Source organism: Dipodomys ordii, unplaced genomic scaffold (genome assembly GCF_000151885.1).
Source record: "Dipodomys ordii isolate 6190 unplaced genomic scaffold, Dord_2.0 Scaffold203, whole genome shotgun sequence".
Classification (NCBI taxonomy): Eukaryota; Metazoa; Chordata; class Mammalia; order Rodentia; family Heteromyidae; genus Dipodomys; species Dipodomys ordii.
Genome location: NW_012267419.1, coordinates 504,276 through 525,873, shown reverse-complemented (window position 1 = coordinate 525,873; position 21,598 = coordinate 504,276). Strand labels below are relative to the sequence as shown.

Below are 21,598 nucleotides of genomic sequence, written 5' to 3'. Positions count from 1 at the left end.
TGTGACTCACAGCTTTATTTCTGGCCTTTTGGTAGTTAATTAGGGATAATAAGTGGCATGGACTATTACTGCCTGGGCTGGCTTTGAATAGCAATCCTCACATCTCAGCTTCCTGAGTAGCTAGGATTACAGGAATGAGCCACCAATGCCTGGCTTCACTTTTGTGTTTTGACTGGGACAGTGGTAGCTCAACACTTAATTCTAGCTACTCAGGAGGCTGAGATCTGAGAATCAAGTTTGTAGCCAGTAAAGGCAGACAATTCTATGAAACTAATCTCTAGTTAATTAGCAAAAAGTAGAAATTAAGGTGGGGCTCAAGTTGTAGAGCGCCACTTGTGAGCAAAATAGCATGAGGCTGGGAGTTAAACATAACTTTGGCTCAGGAACAAGGGTGTGTTTTCATATATGAAGGGAGGACCTTGAAGCTTTGTGTTGAGATTTGTTCAAACTAAGAAAAGCAGGGATCTGTGGCTAGGAATGAGGCTTAGGTTTAGAATGCTTGCCTAGCATGCATAAAGCCCTGGGTTCAATTCCTCCTTACCACATAAACAGAAAAGGCCAGAAGTGGTACTGTGGATCAAGTGGTAGAGTGCTGCCTAGGCCCTGAGTTCAAGTCCAGGACTGGCAAAAAAAAAAGAAAAACGGACCTAGAATGCCAGTAATTTTCCCTGAAAATTATCTGTGCCTGAGTACCCCAGTTTGGATATTACTACCTCATAGTAGCAATGTGTGAGATAGAACAATTATCTAAAGTAGAGAGGGTATCTTGCATCCTCATGTATCACTATCCTTGGATAAAGTAAAATGACCTATATTTGTTAGGTCTATGTTACAAACCTGAAGATGAGTTTCAACGTTATTCCCACCTAGCAAATGTTTAGCTGATTCTATTCTATTTTTTTAAAAACTGGTACTGGGCCTCATCCTTGCTTGGCTGGCTTGCTTGCTGATTTCCTGTGCTACCATTTGAGCCGTGCTTCCAGCCCTGCTTTTTGCTGGCTAGTTGGAAATTGAGTCCAGACTTTTCTGCCCAGGCTGGATTCATACCTTGATCCTCTAGGTCTCAGCCTCCTAAATAGGATTACAAGCTTGAGCCAATGGTGCCTGACATTTTCTTTTCTTTTTCACTAATTCTGAGTCTTCCAAGTACCAATTAGGCAGAAGTGTAGTAGCAACAGCTTGGGTTTAAGTCTTGACTTGGTGGATAACCACTTTTAGGGTTGGGATAGTTAAAATACATTTATTATACAGTCTAGCACAAAGGCAATTAAAGTAGAGCTTTTATTTATTTTGGTCCAGTCGTGGGGCCTGAACTCTGGGCCTGGGCACTGTCCCTCAGCTTTTCAGCTCAAGGCTAGCACTCTACCACTTGAGCCACAGCGCCACTTCCGGCTTTTTTCTGCGTATGTGGTACTGAGGAATCGAACCAAGACCTCATTCATGCAAGGCAAGCGCTCCACCCCTGAGCCACCTTCCCAGCCCCAAGAGCTTTTTTTTAGTAGTTGCATGCAAGGCAAGCCACTGAGCCACCTTCCCAGCCCTCATATTTTTTTAATGAAAGAAAATGTCCTTTTATTCATGATTCCATATCCAGTCAGTCTAAACAATAGTATATTAACTAAGCAAATGAAATAACACTTAATATCACCAAAGATTAAGACATATATCACAGTGATTTAACAATTATGATCACTGCCCAGAAACTCTACAAACAAAAAATTCAAAAAATCCCCAATTACGCTTGTTAGTAATCTCATTCTAACTAACTGATACAACAATCAAATAAAAATATAAATAACTCTTGACATGATTCTTAAAACTTTGTATAATATACACTGAGACAATATATGCTGACTACAGAAAATCCAAAGACAAATCTAAGAATATATATCAAGGGAAGATATAAAAAAAGCCCAAGATACTTAAAAAGGCAAATGCCACAGACTTACCTAGTCTAGCTTTACTCCCAAACTGTTCTTTGGATTTTAGGAAGATTTTTTTTAAGTTCTAATTTAGGGAAATTTTATTCAAGGAAGTAGATCTTTTATAGTGGAAATGCAAAGAAGCAGGCAGGAAATAGTCACTGGAAAAAATAGATTTCAAAGTACTAAGCTTTTCAATTTACACTAATAGCTTCTAGCTTTAGCAAAACAGTGCCTGTGGGATTTATTTGTGTTTTGAAACTGGAAGTCCATCCATAGAAGCCGTAATCCTTCTTCATGGGGAGGAGCTGTGTAATGAAGCAACCAGGATTGCAGGCAACGCCTTTACCCAGAGAAACAAGTGATGTTGTGTAAGAAAGAGGTCCACCAATTTCCTTCAGGTTTCTCAGAGCTACAGCCCAGGCTAAGTTTGAGAGAGGTCGTTCCCACACTTCAATGTCTTTTTCCTGAAAACCCACAAAAAAAAAAAAAAACCAAGAAAAAAAAAGATGTGTGATTGCTTTGTAACTTGTAGCAAGCTTCCTTGACAAGATACCATTCAATCTTGTCAGATCAAACTCTTGTAGGAAAAAGAAATTGTAAGGTAGTTTATTTTGGAAATAAAGTAATTCTCTTAGTAGCCATTTTATTACTGATTTTAGCATCAAAATCAAGGGAAAAATAATCTCGAAAATTACTCACGTCTTCATATCTAACAAGTTTAGGTCCAAGACACACTTGGTACTTTACTAGTAATATAAAAAGCTACCACAAAATAAACTACCACACTTAAGTCATGGTGGTACATGTCTGCAATCCTAGCACACAGGAGGCACAGACAGGATTGTAAATTGGCCACCCAAAATAAACAAGACCGCTCACTGATTGAATTGTAAAGAACACAGGTGTTTTTTAGCTGTTTTCTCCCTAGAGCATTGTTTACCATACCTTTCTAAGGCGATACCCCTGCTTTCCCAAGGGGTCTTGGTTGACAGCAATCACATCCTTATTTTGAAGTAGAGCTTTCGCTTGAGGGTTGATTTGTCTGAGGTCATTAGACATGAATAAAGGAGCTGCCATGATAGCCCAGAGAGCCATCTGAGTTACTTGTTGATCCCAGCTAAGTCCAAAGTTGCCAATCACTAACTGGGGAAAAGAATGAAACCAAATAAGACAAGGTAAAACACTTTAAAGTTGTACACAAGCCATTTTCCAACATTGTCCTGATCTAAGTACTTTCACAAAAAGCTTCCCAGGAACACCGGAAATGTAGCTCAATAGTAGAACATTTGCCTAGCATATGTGAGGTCTAAGGTTCAATCCTTAGTACCACCACCATCACAACAAAAAATTGTCAAATAGGTATACCACAGGGCCTTGAACAGGAGGATGCAGGTCCTTACCATGTCTGGATCATTCCAACCCCCTGGTCCAGCAATATTAACAATTCTGTCCTGATTAGAAGCTGTCCAGTCCAAGATGAGCTTTATACTTTCCCAAGAATCATAAATATCAGCAAAATTTCTCCAGTGATTGCAGTACTGTCGGATTTTTTTGTAATTGGGCTGTGAAGAAAAACAAGACTTGTTTGTTTTCTAACTTATGAAATAAAAAGTCAAATTTAAAGGACATCCCAATTAAAGCCTCTAGTTTAAAGGCCTCCATGGAGAAATCTAATTTAAAAAAATATTGTAAAGGTGATGAACAAGGAGGTTACAGTTACAAAAGTAAGATAATGAGTAGATTTCTTTTTAAACACCATTACCCCTCTCTCATTTTTCCCTGCTTAACCCTCACTTCCCTCCCTCCCAAGTTGTAAAGTTCATTTCCAATATAGTGTCTAGTGAGTATCATTGTTGCATTAGTTCATCCTTTGTCCTGCTGTTTCTGTTATTCCCTTTCCATAGATCAGATAAACTTATATACAAGACAGTGGGTACAGAAATATAATTTTTTTTGGGGGGGGTCAGGTCGTGGGGCCTGAACTCTGGGCCTGGGCACTGTCCCTCAGCTCTTCAGCTCAAGGCTAGCGCTCTACCACTTGAGCCACAGCGTCACTTCCGCCTTTTTTCTTTTTGTTTATGTGGTGCTGAGGAATCAAACCCAGGGCCTCATGCATGCAAGGCAAGTGCTCTACCACTGAGCCAACTTCCCAGCCCGCAGAAATACAAATTTTATAAAGGAATTTCATTGTAAAAAGTTGGCTTCAGTAGTAGACAGCATATAAAATCTTAAGATTTTAATACTGTTTATGCTGGAAATTTCCCAATTGTTATCTAAGTATTAGCATTATGGATTTGTAATATTTTCTTGGAACTTCACTGCATTTTCATACTTTTCTAAAATAAGCATGTATCCCTTTTTTAACCAAAATAACTAAAATGACATAAAGCAAAAAATAAGCTGCAAAATGCAACAGTATTTCATCAAACATACAACCTGAATGTTAGGCATATAATTTGTTAACAGAACAAATAAAAGCTTGTGAATAGGTGCAATGTATGAGGTTTAAGATGCTGGGGAATACATGAGACCAACTGCAGATATTTCAAAGAAATAATAGGGTTTTACCCCACAAGTAATTATTTTATACCTGCAATTTACTTGAGATACAATGATAAAATCAAGGTCTCTCACTGATGAAATTGACAGTGTAGTGGGAAGACAAACAATGTTAAGTGAAAGAATAAAGCTGAGTTCAGAGAAGGCAATTTTTTTTTGGTGGGTCATGGGGCTTGAACTCTGGGCTTGGGCGCTGTCCCTCAGCTCTTCAGCTCAAGGCTAGCACTCTACCACTTGAGCCACAGTACTACTTCTGACTTTTTCTGCTTGTATGGTGCTGAGGAATTGAACCCAGGGCCTCATGCATGCAAAGCAAGCATTCTACCACTGCGCCACCTTCCCAGCCCCAGAGAATGCAATTAAACATATGAATGTGGTAAAGAATGGACAGAAAGCTAGTAAAGTAGTAAGTGAAGATATCTGGTATGATATTGCAATGTTAAAGAGCCAACCAATGCTTTAAAAATCTTGGGGGGAAAGGTTGATGGTAGGAAACAAAAAGCAAGTGTAAAAGGATTGATTGATGGTGTTTTTGGATAGAAAAACAGTTTGGTGAGGGAAAGTCATCATTTTTTTTTGTGGGTTCATGGGGGCTGAACTTTGGGCCTGGGCGCTGTCTCTGAGCTCTTCAGCTCAAGGCTAGCAATCTACCACTTGAGCCACAGCAGCACTTCCGGCTTTTTTCTGCATATGTGGTGCTGAGGAATCGAACCTAGGGCCTCATGCATGCGAGGCAAGCACTCTACCACTGAACCAACTTCCCAGCCCCAGAAAGTCATCACTGTAGGACAGAGACGCTGGAAAATCTATGGGGTTACAGAGAGTAGAAGTAGAGAGACCATGCTATTAGAGTAGTCTGGCTGAGACACTGAGACATGAGTGGCTTGGAAGGTGAGAGTGGAATGCAGCACATATGTAAAGAAGTGAGTTGATTCAAGATTAGTTCTAGTAGGATGCTGATAAGATATGGGTGATGAATGAAGTAAAGAGAATAAAATTATTTCTAAAGGTTGCGAACTTACACTATAATTACAACACTGGGGATGGTGAAGATGTGATTGGGTTTTGAAGGGGATTCATCTCCTTTCTTTTCAAGTTCAGAAAATTTGGATAGGGCTCACTAGCTCACCTGATGAAGGGGCCACATATAAAGAGGCCACTCACAGGAGTATACAATGCTTCTGCCAGTCTTGTTCAGGGCCAATGACATGTGCTTATAACCTGCATGAGAAAACAATGGGTAAAATAAGGGAAAGAAAGGGAAATTCCAGCTAGTACTACAGATTTTAAGATGCTGCCTGAAAGGACATCTGTTTGTATTTTAAACCAGTGGCAGGGCAAGTGTTTGCTCTGTGCTCCAATAGTGTAGTCTATGTGTGAAACTGTTGGGACTATTCTGTGTAGACAGTGCAGAGGTGATGTATATATTGAGGAAAAGCAGGAAGAAGGTACTTCTTTCACTGTGTGATATCCTAGACTATTTTCCTAAATATAATTACTATTCACAATGAATTTGCTGTCCTGTTGAACTAAAAGTTAACAATGTTAGTCATGATTAGGTGTGCATGGATTCCATATAAAGGAATAAACAAACCGAAAGAGAAGAGGTGAGTGATATGATACATTGACAATAATTAGTTCTTTGACTAGTTCTTGGTCTCAAAGTTTCCCTCTTTGCTTATGGCTAAATCTCTTCAGTGAAACTTACCTTTTGCCAAAAGGTTTATACTGTCACAGTGACAGCCATCAAATTTTAGCAGATCTACTCCCCAGTCAGCAAAGGTCTTGGCATCAATGTCATAGTATCCAAAACTCCCAGGGAAGCCTGCACAGGTTTTATTTCCAACATCTGCATAAATCCCTAGCTTTAGTCCTTTGCTGTGGACCTGAAATGAGATGAAAAAGTCTCCACAATAAAAGGGCAGGGGCTGGGAAGGTGGCTCAGTGGTAGAGCGCTTGCCTTGCATGCCTGAGGCCTTGGGTTCGATTCCCCAGCACCAATTAAGAAAAAAAAAAAAAAGCCGGAAGTGGCGCTGTGGCTCAAGTGGTAGAGCGCTAGCCTTGAGCTGAAGAGCTGAGGGACAGCGCCCAGGCCCAGAGTTCAGGCCCCACGACCGGACCCCCAAAAAATAATTAAAAAAATAAAAGGGCAATCAAGAAGTAGCAAAATTCCAGGCTGAGAGCAGAGACAAGTGTGCTTAACTAAGTATTAGGGGCATTTTTCCACAAATACCTTTTGCAGATTAGTTTGTTGGTAGTAAAGAACAAATTCTAAGCTGAGTGCTGATGGCTCATGCTTATAATCCTAGCTACTCAGAAGACAGATCTGAACATCATGGTTTGATGCCAGCCTGGGCAGGGAAGTCCATGAGACTTACCTCCAATGAACTACCAAAAAGCTGGAAATGGAGCTGTGGCTCAAGTGGTAGCATGCTATCCCTGAGCAAAAAAAGCTCAAAACTAGCCGCCAGGCCCTGAGTTCAAGTCCTGGGGCTGACACACATAAAGAGGAACAAATCACTCAATTCTGTTGAGATAGATCAAACTATATATGTAAGCTACAAGGCAGAACTGAGGAGAAAGCTATCAGCTGTTCTAATGTTCCTTATAAGATGCTAAACAGTATTTTTCCAGGACAGTAATAAATTTATCAAGATTCTTCAACTAAGCTTTCTTTAGGCTTCTGAGTCCTCTCAGGTAGGCCTTGACTATGTCCCAGTGAGGTCAACCTCATTTTGAACACAAATCCTGCCAAGTCTTGGTCACTCTTGATGTCTTCGTTAGATCTGTTCTTTTTGTTGTTGTTGGTTGTGGGGGTTGAACTCAGGGCCTAGGTATGGTCCTTGAGCTTTTCACTCGTTAGTGTTCTACCACTTTGAGCCACAGTGCCACTTCTGGTTTTCTGGTGGTTAACTGGAGGTAAAAGTCTCCTGGACTTTCCTGCCCAGCTGCCTTTGAACCGTTGGTCCTCAGGTCTCAGCCTCCTGAGTAGCCAGGATTACAGGCATGAACCATCAGTGCCCTGCAAAGCCTCATTGCTTTTTGTTGCATTTGGATTTCAGCTTGGCTATCCTGCCTATTACAATAGTACTGTGTAAAACCTGTCTTCATTACATTTAGCTAGTGTTGGGCTCTGATACTCATGAACAATATCCAGAACATTTTACTTCTGTGTTCTAAAAAGCTATCCAATGCTTGTATGAAAATATATGTACACACATAACAAGAACCAAGTTTCCTTTTCCTCCTAGAAAAAAAATCAACTGTTTCATCAAAAAACCCTCTCCAAGATGGACCTTGAGATATTGCAAAACATATATGCTTATGGATGAAAGTTCCACCTGATAAGCTTAACAATTCAATGTTTAACAACCATTCAGTTTTCTAAGTGTCATGAGGACTATTTCTCAACATGCTCTATATGGAAGTGCTTACAAACTCCTGAATGAAAAAAAAAATCATCTGTAAACTCACATAATTAGCTAGGCGTCGAATCCCTCCAGGAAATCGCTGAGGGTCTGCCTGAAGTCGGCCTTTTGAATCTCTTTGGGGAGCCATCCAGCAGTCATCTATACATACGTACTCATAACCTGCATCCTTCCAGCCGTCAGAGACCATGAGCTCTGCCATCTGCATAAAAAGCTGTTCACTGAAATAGTAATTCCAATAATTATTACAATTCATTAAATGAATACTTAGGTACTCCTTGAGATTTCTTTTTCCCCCCTCCTACCAGTACTGGGTCTTGAACTCAGGCCCTGGGCATGAGTTTCAAGGCTTGTGCTGTACCTCTTGAGCCACAGCTTCAGTTCTGTTTTTCTGGTGCTTAATTGGAGATTAAGAGTCTCACAGACTTTCCTGCCTTGGCTGGCTTCAAACCCTGCTTCTTAGATGGCAATCTGAGTAGCTAGGATTACAGGTGTGAGCCACCAATGCCTGGTGAGATTGCATAATTTTTTAAATTCTAGTAAAAATGTGGTACTCACCATCAAGACAAGGTAAAAATTAATTGTTCTTACAATTATTTTCTCACTCCTACTTCCTTAGTACCTCTGCCACCAAAACTCTAAACCAGTGGCTTGGGGGGGAGGTGGGGTTGGGGGGGGGAGGCTGGGAAGGGATGGGAAGGGGAAACAAAGGAGGCTACAATGCTTAATAAGAAATGTACTCATTATCTTGCCCATGTAATTGTAACCCCTCTGTACTGTATTTTCACAATAAAAAATAAATAAAATTTTTAAAAAAAGAATGTGGCTTGGTGGAAGAAAAGCAAATGCCTGAATCTTAGCTACTTAGGATGCTGAGATCAGAGAATGGCAGTTGAATGCCATAAAAGTCTGTGGGATTCTGCTAAATTAGAGTCCAAAGATATTATTTTGATACATGTCAAATGATCCTTCCCAAAGATTTTACTGTTGCCAACAACAGTGTGTAAGAATACCTATTTCCCTTACAAAATGACCCAACACTGGCTTTGTCATACAGGTTTGCCAATCAAGTAGGTATCACTTGCATTTTTTCTGAGGTGCTCAGAATTGAACTTAGGCCATCCCCACATAGCTAGGCAATTGTTCTACCACTGGGCTATATATTTCAGCCCCAGTTTTTTACATTTAATTGACTAATTTTCTTTGTGCTAATACCAGGGCTTGAACTCAGCCTTATACACTCATTTTTGTCTGGGGCTCTACTACTTGAGTCACCTCTCCATTCCAGCGTTTTTGTTGTCGGTTGATTTGAAATTATAGCTCTTTCTGCGTCAGATCTTCTAGTTAAAAAAGATATCACCCCAATTTTTAGACAAGGATAGTGAGGATTAGGTATGCTAAGTAGAGCCTCAATTATTTGATGTTTAAAATCTCCCCAGGTCTACCTTCCAGCCTGATTGCCACATTCAAGGACAAAGAGGTGAGGGAGATTTCACAGACTCCAATGTTTTTCTAACTCCCTGAACCTAAGGAACTAATGACCCTCAAAAACAAATGACACAAGTCTTAGTCACTTGTCTTTATCCTCTACAGTTGTGTTTGTGCTAGCTTAAATGGAACCAATAGAACAAATGATATATGAAGAAAATCTAGCACTATTAGACACCCTCCCCAGGAATCATACCACACACGCACAGTTACAAGACAGTGCACCTCAGTTTGTTTTTTGTTTTCTGTCAGTCCCTGAGCCTCTTGATGCTCAAGGTTAGCGCTCTATCACTTGAGCCACAGCGCCACTTCCGGCTTTTTCCCGGTAGTTAACTGGAGAGAATAGTCTCTCGGACTTTTCTGCCCTCGACCGAATTCGAAAATAGATCCGCAGACCTCAGCCTCCTGAATAGTGGCGTAAGCCACCGGCGCCTGGTAAGGATTTTTTTCAAAGCAACAGTAAGGGAGCTCTCCTTCAGACTCAGATGTTCCCGTTGAGACTCTCCAAACACACTCAGACAAACACATGGAAAAGCGAGAGGAAGTAGCCACCCAATATCTGATACCTGATGCAGGAATCAGGCTCTTCCTGGCAGTCCAGGTTGCACATGAACCGCTCCCAGTGCAGCCAGCCCATGGTAGGAGTCCTCGCCAAGCCATTGTCCAGTGCCCTGACCCCAAGGACATCCCAGAAAACTAGGGCGAAAAAGAAAAGGGCAAGAACAGAACCCAGTCGCTGACTGCTGCAGAACTTCATAGCCACCAAGAGTATACAGGACAGACTTCAGCGGGCAACCTCAGTTTTAAGTTTTCCCTAATGGGCAGACCAATCACCGACGAGTAATTAAACAAATACGTCATTGTTTCTCAGGCAACTGGGAGGTTAACTCCAGAAGCAGACCAATGATCAGTCACGTAAGACGTATTTCATCAACCAATCACGATCTTTTTATCATATTGGCCCGCCCCATTTCAATACCGGAAGAAGTGCGGCAACTTCGCGATCCCGAGTTTAAGCGGAAAGCTGCTCACGTGACCGAGATCTCACATGACGTAGGTGCTCACGTGAACAATCGCTTACGTGAGCAGAAGTAGTTCTGGTCGTCGTCAACCGTCTCGCTGTAACCGTTTGAGGGAAGAAAGAGGAAAATTACCCGTTTCGTGAGAGGTTGGTGTGTGTGTGTGAACTGAGGATCCGGGGATGGTGATGCTAAAGACCAAAGCGAGGTTCGGGGGACGCCTCCGCCTTTTTCGTTCCCCGCTTTCCCCTCCCCCCGCCCCCCCCTCCACAGTGCTGGGAAACCGTCTTAGCTGCGTCTGGTGGGGAAATGGTGGGCCGTCGAGACTGAGTATGTGTTTGTTTATTTTTGTGTCTGGGCTCCTCTCAGAGGGCCCCAATAGGGACCGAAGGTGAAAAACGTTTGAAAACTACTTACCTGAATTAAGGAAAACATCGAGACCATTGGTGGTCCATCCATTCAAGCACTCTTATCTACTGCTTACTTGTCGCGGGAGCCCCCAGGTAAATTATATCAGTAGCCACATCTACTTCAGTGCTGCGTGCCTTACCGAGGTGTCCAGTTAACGTTTTTCGTTTTTGTTTTTTGGCTTGGGTATTTGAATAACGTTTGTTTTTCTGCTTATAACAGCAGCTTACATGTTAAATTTTGGTCATCTGAAAAATACCAAAATAACGGTATAAATTTAAAGATGAACGTAATTCATAATTAAAATTTATATCGTTACAGTTTTTTTAAGTGTATGTAAAACACACGCAATAAGTACACAAATTTTTAACTTACAAATGGGATCCTGGCTCCTATTTTAAGCAACAGAGCCTTGGTGGCCTTCCCAGAAGATGTAGTCTGCTCCTAATAGGGGCTTCTAGCATAAGGGCTGGGCTGTTGAGGCAGAGTGCTGCAGAAGTCACCGTCGTCATCATTCTGGGATGTTCTGCACTGTGATTTAGGATGGTTTGTAGGAAATGTTAACCACTACAGATGCAGGCACATAATAGGCAATTAATAAATACTGGAATTGTGTCCTCAATGTGCTTTTCTGTATGGCCGTTAGTACACATTTTACCATCTTTCAAGAAGCCCAGAATTACTAGACCATATCAGAAAAGCATCAACATATAAAATCTGAGGATTTTTATAAAGTTGCAATTCCAAATCCCAGAAAGTAAACATTTTTTTAAGTAAAAGCATTTTTTCTTTCAGTAAAAAAAAGGCACAAAAATTTTTTGAAAAAAATTGAAAAATCAATATACCTACCATTTAATTACTGTTAGCATTTGATGTATTTTTCTAATTGTTATTTTTTGACGGTTGTGAGGCCTTGAACTCAGGGCCTGGATGCTGTCCCTGAGCTCTTTTGCTCAAGGCTAGCGCTCTACCACTTTGAACCACAGCTCCACCTCCGGTTTTGGAGTGTTTATTGGAGATAACGAGTCTCACAGAGACTTTTCAACCCAGGCTGGCTTTGAACTGTGATCTTCAGATCTCAATATTGAGTAGCCAGGATTACAGGTGTGAGCCACTGGTGCCTGGCTTTGTTATTCTTCATTGTAATTTTTAATTTTTATTTGTTAACTTTTAATTTTTTGTTATTTTTTTCAATGCAATGAACTTAAAGAACTAAAACTAGGATAAGAAGGGAAAATCTCACTTTATTCTCCCTATCTCACTTTCTTCATAAGAAAAAAGTAAATCTGGGTTCTAGGAAGGTGGCTCAGTGGTACAGTGCTTGCCTCACATGCATAAGGCTCTGCTGAGTTCAATTCCTCAGCACCACATAAACAGAAAAGCCGGAAGTGGCACTGTGACTCATGTGGTAGAGCACTAGCCTTGAGCTGAAGAGCTGAGGGATAGCATCCAGGCCCAGAGTTCAAGTCCCATGACCAACAACAACAACAAAAAAAACAAGAAAGTAAATTTCCAGATCTTCTGTTTACACATTTATGTACATATAGGCATGTTTATATTTTGCCATAAGTAGTATCATACTGTGCATATTTTTTCATTTAATGTATTTCAAAATGTTTCTAGGTCAGAAAAGTGTGTGTGTGTGTGTGTGTGTGTGTGTGTGTGTGTGTGTGTGTGTGTGTGTGTGTGTGTGTGTCCTGGAACTTGAACTTGGGGCCTGGCTGCTGTCATCAAGCATTTTTTGCTCAGGGCTGGTTGCTCTACCACTTGAGCCACAGCTCCATTTCTGGCTTTTGGGTAGTTCAAGGACTTTCTGCTTGGGCTGGCTATGAACCGCGATCTTCAAATCTCAGCCTCCTGAGTAGCTAGGATTACAGGCATGAGCCACCAGTGCTGGGCTTTGATTGTTTTTTTTTTTTAAATGACTATATAGCATGCTATTTTAAGGATAAAATATAATTCATTTAGCCATTTCTTTTTTAATGTCTATTTAGATTTCTAAGTTGCATCTGACATTACAATGGCTACATTGAATATTTGTAAGTTTTTTTTCTGTTCATCTGTTTTCCTAAAACGTATTTTAGCAGGCCAGAGAGTAAACATTTGTTTTTATACATAGTTACAAGAATAAAGTAGTGGTGATCTTAGGACACTTAAGATTTTGTAACTTTATCCTTAATAAAATATCATTCATAGAAGATACAGCTTTGTAAATCTTAGTCTGAATATCATATCTCCTTAAGGTACATACCCTGAAGTATATTTACTGTTGAAACATGTGGTAGATATTACCAAATTACTTTCTAGAATAGTATGAATAGTGTTGACTTATTGTCACTACTTAATTTCTGCTATCATGGTGGTTGAAAAATAGGGATTGTTTCTTTGACCTGTGTTTCTAACTATTGATAAGGTCTGAACATTTTTCAGACTTCTCTCTTGTATCCTTGTATACCTTTATTGACCTCTTTTGTCAAATCCTGTGATTCTACCTGTTTTTGGTACTGGTCCTTGGGCTTGAACTCAGGGCCTGGGTGCTGTTCCTGAGTTTCTTTTGCTCAAGGGTAGCATCCTATCACTTCAGTTAGAGCTCTAATTCCAGCCTTTTGGGGGAGGGGGAGGGTAATTTATTGGAGGATAGTCTTTTGGACTTTCCTGCATGGACTGGCTTTGAACCATGATCCTCAGCTCTCAGCCACCTGAGTATCTAGGATTACACTTGTTTTGTCCTGGTCCTGAAGCTTGAACTTGGAATGGGTGGTCTAGGTTTGGGCGCTGTCTCTGAACTCTTCAGCTCAAGAGCCACAGTGCCACTTCCGACCTTTTCTGTTTATGTGGTACTGAAGAACCAAACCCAGGACCTCATGCTTGCAAGGCAAGCACTCTACTGCTGAACCACCTTCCCAGCTTCAGCACTCTACTTCTTGAGCCATAGCTCCACTACTTGCTTTTTTTGGGGGGTGCGGGGGTTCGGTCGTGGGGCCTGGACTCTGTCCCTCAGCTCTTCAGCTCAAGGCTAGCGCTCTACCACTTGAGCCACAGTGCCACTTCCAGCTTTTTTCTTTTTGTTTATGTGGTGCTGAGGAATTGAACCCAGGGCTCATGCATGCAAGGCAAGCACTCTACCACTGAGCCACCTTCCCAGCCCACTACTGGCTTTTTTTGTAATTTATTGGAGATAAGAGTCTTACTTTCCTGCCTGGGTTGGCTTTGAACTGCTGAGTTTCTTAGATCTCAGCCTCCTGAGTAGCTAGGATTACAAGGTGAGCCACTGGTACCTGGCAGATTCTACTTTTTTAATATATATAGATCCCATTTTCCTTCCCTTCCTTTTTTTTTAAACTGTTGTAGTGAATCCCTTAATCATCTCTAAGAAATCATTCTAACTAAGCTAAATCTAGCTCACTCTACCTAGACCCCCTTCTGTTTGAGTGTCACACAGTTGCCTGGGTGATTTGTCTGGAAGTGTTGCGGTGACATCATTGCTGTTTAAAATCTATACAAGGCCCTTAGCAGTTGTAAATTAAATAGAGCCTTCAAGATCTGTTCTCCCTCTTGCCAGCCTTATCTCTTTTTTTGCTTTATCCCATTTTATGCTTGTCAGAATTTTAAGTTTTTATGTATTCCTGGACAGGTTTGTTTCACTTTACCATTTTGCCTTCCTCCAACTGATTAAGTTGCCCAATTAGTCCATCTTTTGTTCTATCTTAACACCCTGCACAGATTTTTTTTGCCATCAGTTGTAATGTATGTTTGCCTTCATATATTTGGTGAAGACATAGAGCACCCCCGTACGCTCATAAAACCTTTTGGCATTTATTGATTCTTTTTGCCATGGCTAGGACTTGGCACCTAAAACCGCTCAATATTTAAGTTCCCAGTAATGTCTTTTTCCATTTATCTTTTAGGCCTTAATAGTTCTCTTGATTTATTGATTATGCATTGTGAGTGTGTGTGTGTGTGTGTGTGTGTGTGTGTGTGTGTGTGTGTGTTTGCGCTAGTTCTGGGGCTTGAACTCAGGGCCTGGTCACTGTCCCTGAGCTTCTTTAGCTCAAGGCTAGCAATCTACCACTTGAGCCACCGCACCACTCCTGGCCTTTTCTGTTAATGTGGTACTGAGGAATTGAACCCAGGGCTTCATGCATGCTATGCAGCAAGCACTCTACCACTAAGCCACATTCCCAGCCCATATTTATGCAGGTTATATGAGGTTATATTATGAGGTTATAAACAGATTTTTCATGGGTACTATAGGAGTTGTATATGCTTTCCAATTATATTTCATTATACTTTTGATATAAGGAAGTTCTTCATTTTTATTTTTCTTTTGCCAGTAATGGGGCTTGAACTCAAGGCCTGGGCACTGTCCCTGAGCTTCATTTCACTCCAGGCTAGCACTCTTATCACTTAAAGCCACAGTGCCACTTCCGGCATTTTTTTCTGTTTGTGTGGTACTAAGGAATCAGACCCAAGGTTTCATGCATACTAGGCAAGCACTTCACCACTAAGCCCCATTCCCAGCCTCCTTCATTTTTATGTTAATGGGTAAAGTTATGTTTCATTAGTTAACTGTTCACTGGTCTTTTTTTCTGGTATTGAGGATTGAACTCTGAGCTCAAGGCTGGTACTTTGCCACTTGTGCCACAGCTCCACATCTGAGGGGTTTTTGTGGTTAACTAGAGATAAGAGTCCCATGGACTTTCCTGCCTGGGTTGGCTTTAAACCATGATTCTCAGATCTCAACCTCCTGAGTTACTAGTATTATTTGCATAAGCCACTGGCACTTGGGTGTTCATTGGCTTTTAATGTTACTTTTTGTTTTTCACTTTCTATGATGCTAATACATTTTCAATACAGAAAACTGAATAAAAATGTCCAAAATGGAAAAAAGTTCTCTGAAACTAGATGTTCCCATAATCTTACTACTCAGAAATGTATACATAATAGGTATGGAGCAAATAATTGTTGAATGAATGGGTTATTCGGTACAAGTTTGTGTGGATTTTTTAATGCTACCAATGTGATTGAATTTCATAGTTTGCTTTTTTCTTTTACTATATTGTGAGTATTTTTCCATAACAAGTCTTTTTATTTTTTAAAGCCACATTAGCATTGTTATTGAGCCGAGCTTGCTGTTAAGAATCCCAGCAGTCACCATGATGCTGAGCACAGAAGGCAGGGAGGGGTTCGTGGTGAAGGTCAGGGGCCTACCCTGGTCCTGCTCAGCGGATGAAGTGATGCGCTTCTTCTCTGATTGCAAAATCCAGAATGGCACATCAGGCATTCGTTTCATCTACACCAGAGAAGGCAGACCAAGTGGTGAAGCATTTGTTGAACTTGAATCGGAAGATGAAGTGAAACTGGCTTTGAAGAAGGACAGAGAAACAATGGGACACAGATATGTTGAAGTATTCAAATCCAACAGTGTTGAAATGGATTGGGTCTTGAAGCATACGGGTCCAAATAGTCCTGATACTGCTAATGATGGCTTTGTCCGGCTTAGAGGACTCCCATTTGGCTGTAGCAAGGAAGAGATTGTTCAGTTCTTTTCAGGGTTGGAAATTGTGCCAAATGGGATGACACTGCCGGTGGACTTTCAGGGGCGGAGCACAGGGGAGGCCTTTGTGCAATTTGCTTCACAGGAGATAGCTGAAAAAGCCTTAAAGAAACACAAGGAACGAATAGGGCACAGGTACATTGAAATCTTCAAGAGTAGCAGAGCCGAAGTCCGAACCCACTATGATCCCCCTCGAAAGCTCATGGCTATGCAACGTCCAGGTCCTTATGATAGGCCAGGGACTGGCAGAGGGTATAATAGCATTGGTAGAGGAGCTGGGTTTGAAAGGATGAGGCGGGGTGCATATGGTGGAGGCTATGGAGGTTATGATGACTATAGTAGCTATAATGACGGGTATGGCTTTGGGTCTGATAGATTCGGAAGAGACCTCAATTACTGTTTCTCAGGAATGTCTGATCATAGATATGGAGATGGTGGATCCAGTTTCCAGAGTACCACAGGGCATTGCGTACACATGAGGGGGTTACCTTACAGAGCCACTGAAAATGATATTTATAATTTTTTCTCACCTCTTAATCCTATGAGAGTACACATTGAAATTGGTCCCGATGGGAGAGTCACCGGTGAGGCTGATGTTGAATTTGCTACCCATGAAGATGCTGTGGCAGCTATGGCAAAAGATAAAGCAAATATGCAACATAGATATGTGGAGCTCTTCCTGAATTCTACTGCAGGAACAAGTGGAGGAGCTTACGATCACAGTTATGTAGAACTCTTCTTGAATTCTACAGCAGGGGCAAGTAGTGGTGCTTATGGTAGCCAAATGATGGGAGGAATGGGCTTGTCCAACCAGTCTAGTTATGGAGGTCCTGCTAGCCAGCAGCTAAGTGGTGGTTATGGAGGTGGCTATGGTGGTCAGAGCAGTATGAGTGGGTATGACCAAGTTTTGCAGGAAAACTCCAGTGACTATCAGTCAAACCTTGCTTAGGTGGAGAAGGAGCACTGAACAGCTACTACAGGGATAAGATAAAAGCTGTGCATTTATATAAGTCAGATAGAAAGGGAGGGATGTCTAGTATATCCAGTATGATTGGTACATGGGAAATGCAGTTGATTACTTGGTTACCTTTCTTTTTCTTTCTTCCTTCCTTTCATTTTTTTCCTTTTTTAAAAAAAGTTTAAGTTCAATAGTTTTGCATTACAAGCTTGTGGTTTATGCTTACTGTAAAGTGGAAGTAAGGATTGTCTAAAACTTTAAGCTCAGTAATTCTGAATACTGAAACATTCACCTAGGACATAATAACAAAGTTCAGTATTGACCATAACTGTTAAAAACAACTTTCAGCTTTCCTCAAGTTAGTTATGTTGTAGGACTGTACCTAAGCAGTAAGCATATTTAGGTTAAAGCAGTTTCACTTCGTTAAATGTTGCTCTTATACCACAGTACATTGAAAACTTCAGATGCATGTTGAGAAACATGCTCTTCTTTAAAACTCAAATATAGGAGCTGTGTCTACGATTCAAAGTGAAAACATTTGGCATGTTTGTTAACTCTAGCTTTTTGGTTTAATATCTTGTAAGGCACGTGAGTGTGCATTTTTCCTTTTGTTTTTTTAAGACCTGGGATAATTTCGAGATGAAATATCAATACTTTATAAGTTTGGTCATGTCATTTGTATGAAAATCTGAGGCTTTGATTTAAATCTTACCTTGTATTGTGATTTCCATTTAGGTGTATTGTACTAAGTGAAACTTGTTAAATAAACCTTCCTTTTAAAAACTGGAAAAATAATCTTTGTAGTGTTATTTTTTTTTAATTCTGTGTGTGGGCACACTATAGTTGACTTTTAAATACCTTGCTATTCTTATGTATGTCATTTCTTTTTTTGGGGGGGGGGTCCGGTCGTGGGGCCTGAACTCTGGTCCTGAGCTCTTCAGCTCAAGGCTAGAGCTCTACCACTTGAGCCACAGTGCCACTTCCGGCTTTTTTCTTTTTGCTTATGTGGTGCTGAGGAATCGAACCCAGGGCCTCAGGCATGCAAGGCAAGTGCTCTACCACTGAGCCACCTTCTCAGGCCATGTATGTCATTTCTAAGACATATTCCTAGAAGTACAATTACTAAGTTAAAAATACATTTTTTTGGCCAGTCTTGGGGATTGAACTCAGGGCCTGGGTGCTATCCCTGAGACTCTCAGTGCTCAAAGCTAGCGCTCTACCACTTGAGCCACAGCACCACTTCTGAGTAGTTTATTTGTGATGAGAGAGTCTCACAGACTTTCTTGCCTGATTGACTTTGAACCATGATCCTCAGATCTTACTGAGTAGCTAGGATTACAGGCCTGAGCCACCAGCACCTTGTATTATATGCATTTTTAAGCCTTTTGATTTGTTATACCAGAAAGATCTTGGTACTTTTGTTCTTTTACTGGAAATGTGTATTTATTTTTCCCTTATATCTTCATGTGTGTGTGTGTGTGTGTGTGTGTGTGTGTGTGTGTGTGTGCGCACGCACGCATGTGCTGGTCCTGGGGCTTTTTGTTGGAAAATTGGAGATGAGTCTCATGGACTTTACTGCCCTGGCTGACTTCAAACTCAACCCTCAGATCTTAGCCTCCTAAATAGCTAGGGTTACAGACATGTATGAGCCACTGGCATCCAGCTTACACATTATTTATTGATTTTTGCCAGTTTATTAGTTAAAAGTGATATTCTAGCTGGGTGCCGGTGACCTACACCTTGTAATCCTAGCTGTTCAGGCTGCTGAGATCTGAGGATTGCGGTTCAAAGCTAGCCCATGCAGGAAATTCCGTGAGACTATTTCCAATTAACCACTAGAAAACCAGAAGTGGCACTGTGGCTTGAAGTGGTCGAGCTCTAGCCTTAAACAAAAAGGCTCAGGGACAGTGAGTGTCCAGGCCCTCAGTTCAAGCCCCATGACCACCACCACCACCAACCCCCAACCTCCGATATTGTTTTTCATTTTCCTTTCATTAAGATTGAATAATTTTTCTGTTTCAAAATTATTTCCACAGGACTCAGGAAGACACTGTACATTATAAGACAATATTCTTCCAAAGCCAAAGAACTGTTCTTTTTGTGTATGTGTCTGTTCCAGTACTGGGGCATAAACACAAAATCAGGGTACTCCTTTAGCTTTTTTTTTTTTTTTTGCCAGTCCTGGAGCTTGAACTCAGGGCTTGGGCACTATCCCTGAGCTGCTTTTGCTCAACTTGGCTAGCACTCTACCACTTGAGCCGTAGGGCCATTTCTGGCCTTTTCTGTTTATATGGTACTGAGTAATTGAACCCAGGGTTTCATGCATGCTAAGCAAGCACTCTACCACTAAGCCACATTCCCAGCCCTCTCCCTAGCTTTTAAGGTTATGGCTGGTGCTCTACCACTTGAGCCACTCTGCCAAAATCCAAAGAAGTAAAAAGCAAATCTTTTCATGTACCATAAAGAAGATTCTACTTGCCTTGATTTAGAAATAATTCAGTTTCATGAATTCATTAATAGGGCCTTTAACACAGGGTTTTCAAAAGTATCTCTAAAGCTTGTGAACCCATGTTTCCCAAACTGCATCAGTATCACGGAGCTTTTTTTTTGGAGGGGGGGTCCGGTTGTGGGGCCTGAACTCTGGGCCTGGGCACTGTCCCTCAGCTCTTCAGCTCAAGCTCTACCACTTGAGCCACAGCACCACTTCTGGCTTTTTTCTTTATGCTTATGTGGTGCTGAGGAATCGAACCCAGGGCCTCAGGCATGCAAGGCAAGCGCTCTACCACTGAGCCACCTTCCCAGCCCCAGCACAGAGCTTATTAAAAGGTTGGTTGCTATGCCCTGTGTTTCAAATTTTGATTCATTCTACAATGGTGCTTAACGAAGTGTAAATACTGTTGTCTTAGAGTTCTTCAATAGTTCTTCAATGAAAGTAATTTAAAATACAACTTCCTTTATATCTCATTGTCTCCCATTTCCTGTCATAAGCAATTTGGAATTGCTTTTCAAGTATAAGCCCTAATGTGAGTATTTACGTGCAAATGAAGACTAAGCACCAATTGAAACCAGAGTTTTAGATCCCAGGCCCAAACTACTGGAATGTGGCCATTTGCTCCTTATATGCAAACAAAAGACACTGAGAGAATCATGTCACAGGAAGATAGTACTTCAGTATACCTTTAGCCTTCATGTAGGTCCATTGTTAAATAGGGAGGATTGGTGGCAGGAGGTGATAAAGTGAAAACATTCCCAGGTCACAGGTGTGTTCAGAGGTGTTCAGTGGGGGCCAGCCATAGGTGACATCAACAGTCTTGCAGTCCATTGCCTCAGGAATGGTCAGGAGGGACCTTGTTACAATAAGAGTCCTTGATGCCTGGCAAGTGGTCTGGTTTCTTTGTCCACTCCACCTTGACTTCCAAGATAACTGCATAGTGATCACAGGAAAGAGTGGATCAAGACCAGGGGCACAGATACAAAGTGAAGAGGCTGGTATCCTAGCATTTATACTGCTCATAGTCAATTTGTGGGCCCAGGTAAAGAATCAATGTGTCTCAGCAAGAGCGTGTTTTAAATATCCTTCACACTATGGCACCTCCGTATGAGGTTATCTTGTTTGTGCTCCTGTCACATTGTTAACCAATTTCAGGTCTAGATGACCTTAAGTCCTGGATGCACTCAAATCAGTATAAGTTACACCTGAACTTCTATAAATCCCTGTAGATCTGATTACCCTGGAATTGGATTGTTATCTGTATTCCTAAGGATGCAGAGAAATACCCTGAGATAGGGGGCACATGCCACTTGATAGTTCCTGATCCCAATCAGGGATATTTTTTAATTGAACATTCTTTCTAGAAAAACTGAAAGTCCAGTGGAAGAAATTAGAGATTCATTAGATTCTTAAGCCTTTGAGCTAGTCGTTACCTTGCCATCCCAGCCTTTCAGGAGGCCTTTCTCAGAGGGTAAAGTTCATACTAATAGGAATGAAGATTCTCCAGTTGGCCACAAGATGTCACCAAATACCAAGAAAGAATAGGCTACATCCTGGGATAAAGGGCATTTGCTTCTTTGCTAGTAGTTCAGAAAAAGGTCAATGTCCCCTATGAGCCGGCAATCCCACTTTTAGGAATTTATTCAAACGACCACAAACAAGGCCATACTAAAGCTACCAGCACAACTATGTTTATCGCAGCAGCATTCACCATAGCTAAGATACGGTACCAACCCAGATGCCCCTCAGTAGATGAATGGATCAA

At 41.3% G+C, this 21,598-nt stretch overlaps 2 protein-coding genes across 2 annotated transcripts; one reads left to right on the top strand and one right to left on the bottom strand.

The window, feature by feature from the left end:
- Window positions 1-1,994: 1,994 nt before the first annotated feature.
- Window positions 1,995-10,266, bottom strand: Gla (galactosidase, alpha). The gene is made up of 7 exons (XM_013035101.1): window positions 9,967-10,266; window positions 7,959-8,133; window positions 6,193-6,370; window positions 5,614-5,705; window positions 3,326-3,487; window positions 2,871-3,068; window positions 1,995-2,389 (listed from the first exon to the last, which is right to left on the bottom strand). The coding sequence occupies exons 1-7, from the start codon at window positions 10,155-10,157 to the stop codon at window positions 2,117-2,119; spliced, it is 1,269 nt and encodes a 422-aa protein (XP_012890555.1). The 5' UTR covers window positions 10,158-10,266; the 3' UTR covers window positions 1,995-2,116.
- Window positions 10,267-10,473: 207 nt separating this feature from the next.
- Window positions 10,474-18,137, top strand: Hnrnph2 (heterogeneous nuclear ribonucleoprotein H2 (H')). Its single transcript, XM_013035100.1, has 3 exons — window positions 10,474-10,568; window positions 10,789-10,922; window positions 15,929-18,137. The coding sequence occupies exon 3, from the start codon at window positions 15,984-15,986 to the stop codon at window positions 17,331-17,333; it is 1,350 nt and encodes a 449-aa protein (XP_012890554.1). The 5' UTR covers window positions 10,474-10,568; window positions 10,789-10,922; window positions 15,929-15,983; the 3' UTR covers window positions 17,334-18,137.
- The last annotated feature ends 3,461 nt before the right edge of the window (window positions 18,138-21,598 follow it).

What these genes read in the sequence shown, in the direction of transcription:
- Gla (XM_013035101.1), bottom strand. Translation starts at nt 10,157, where the DNA reads ATGAAGTTCTGCAGCAGTCAGCGACTGGGTTCTGTTCTTGCCCTTTTC. An exon ending in TTCGACGCCTAGCTAATTAT is followed by an intron (nt 6,371 to 7,958) that starts GTGAGTTTACAG and finishes ATCTCATTTCAG; the next exon opens with GTCCACAGCAAAGGACTAAA. An exon ending in TATAAACCTTTTGGCAAAAG is followed by an intron (nt 5,706 to 6,192) that starts GTAAGTTTCACT and finishes TTTCTCATGCAG; the next exon opens with GTTATAAGCACATGTCATTG.
- Hnrnph2 (XM_013035100.1), top strand. Translation starts at nt 15,984, where the DNA reads ATGATGCTGAGCACAGAAGGCAGGGAGGGGTTCGTGGTGAAGGTCAGG.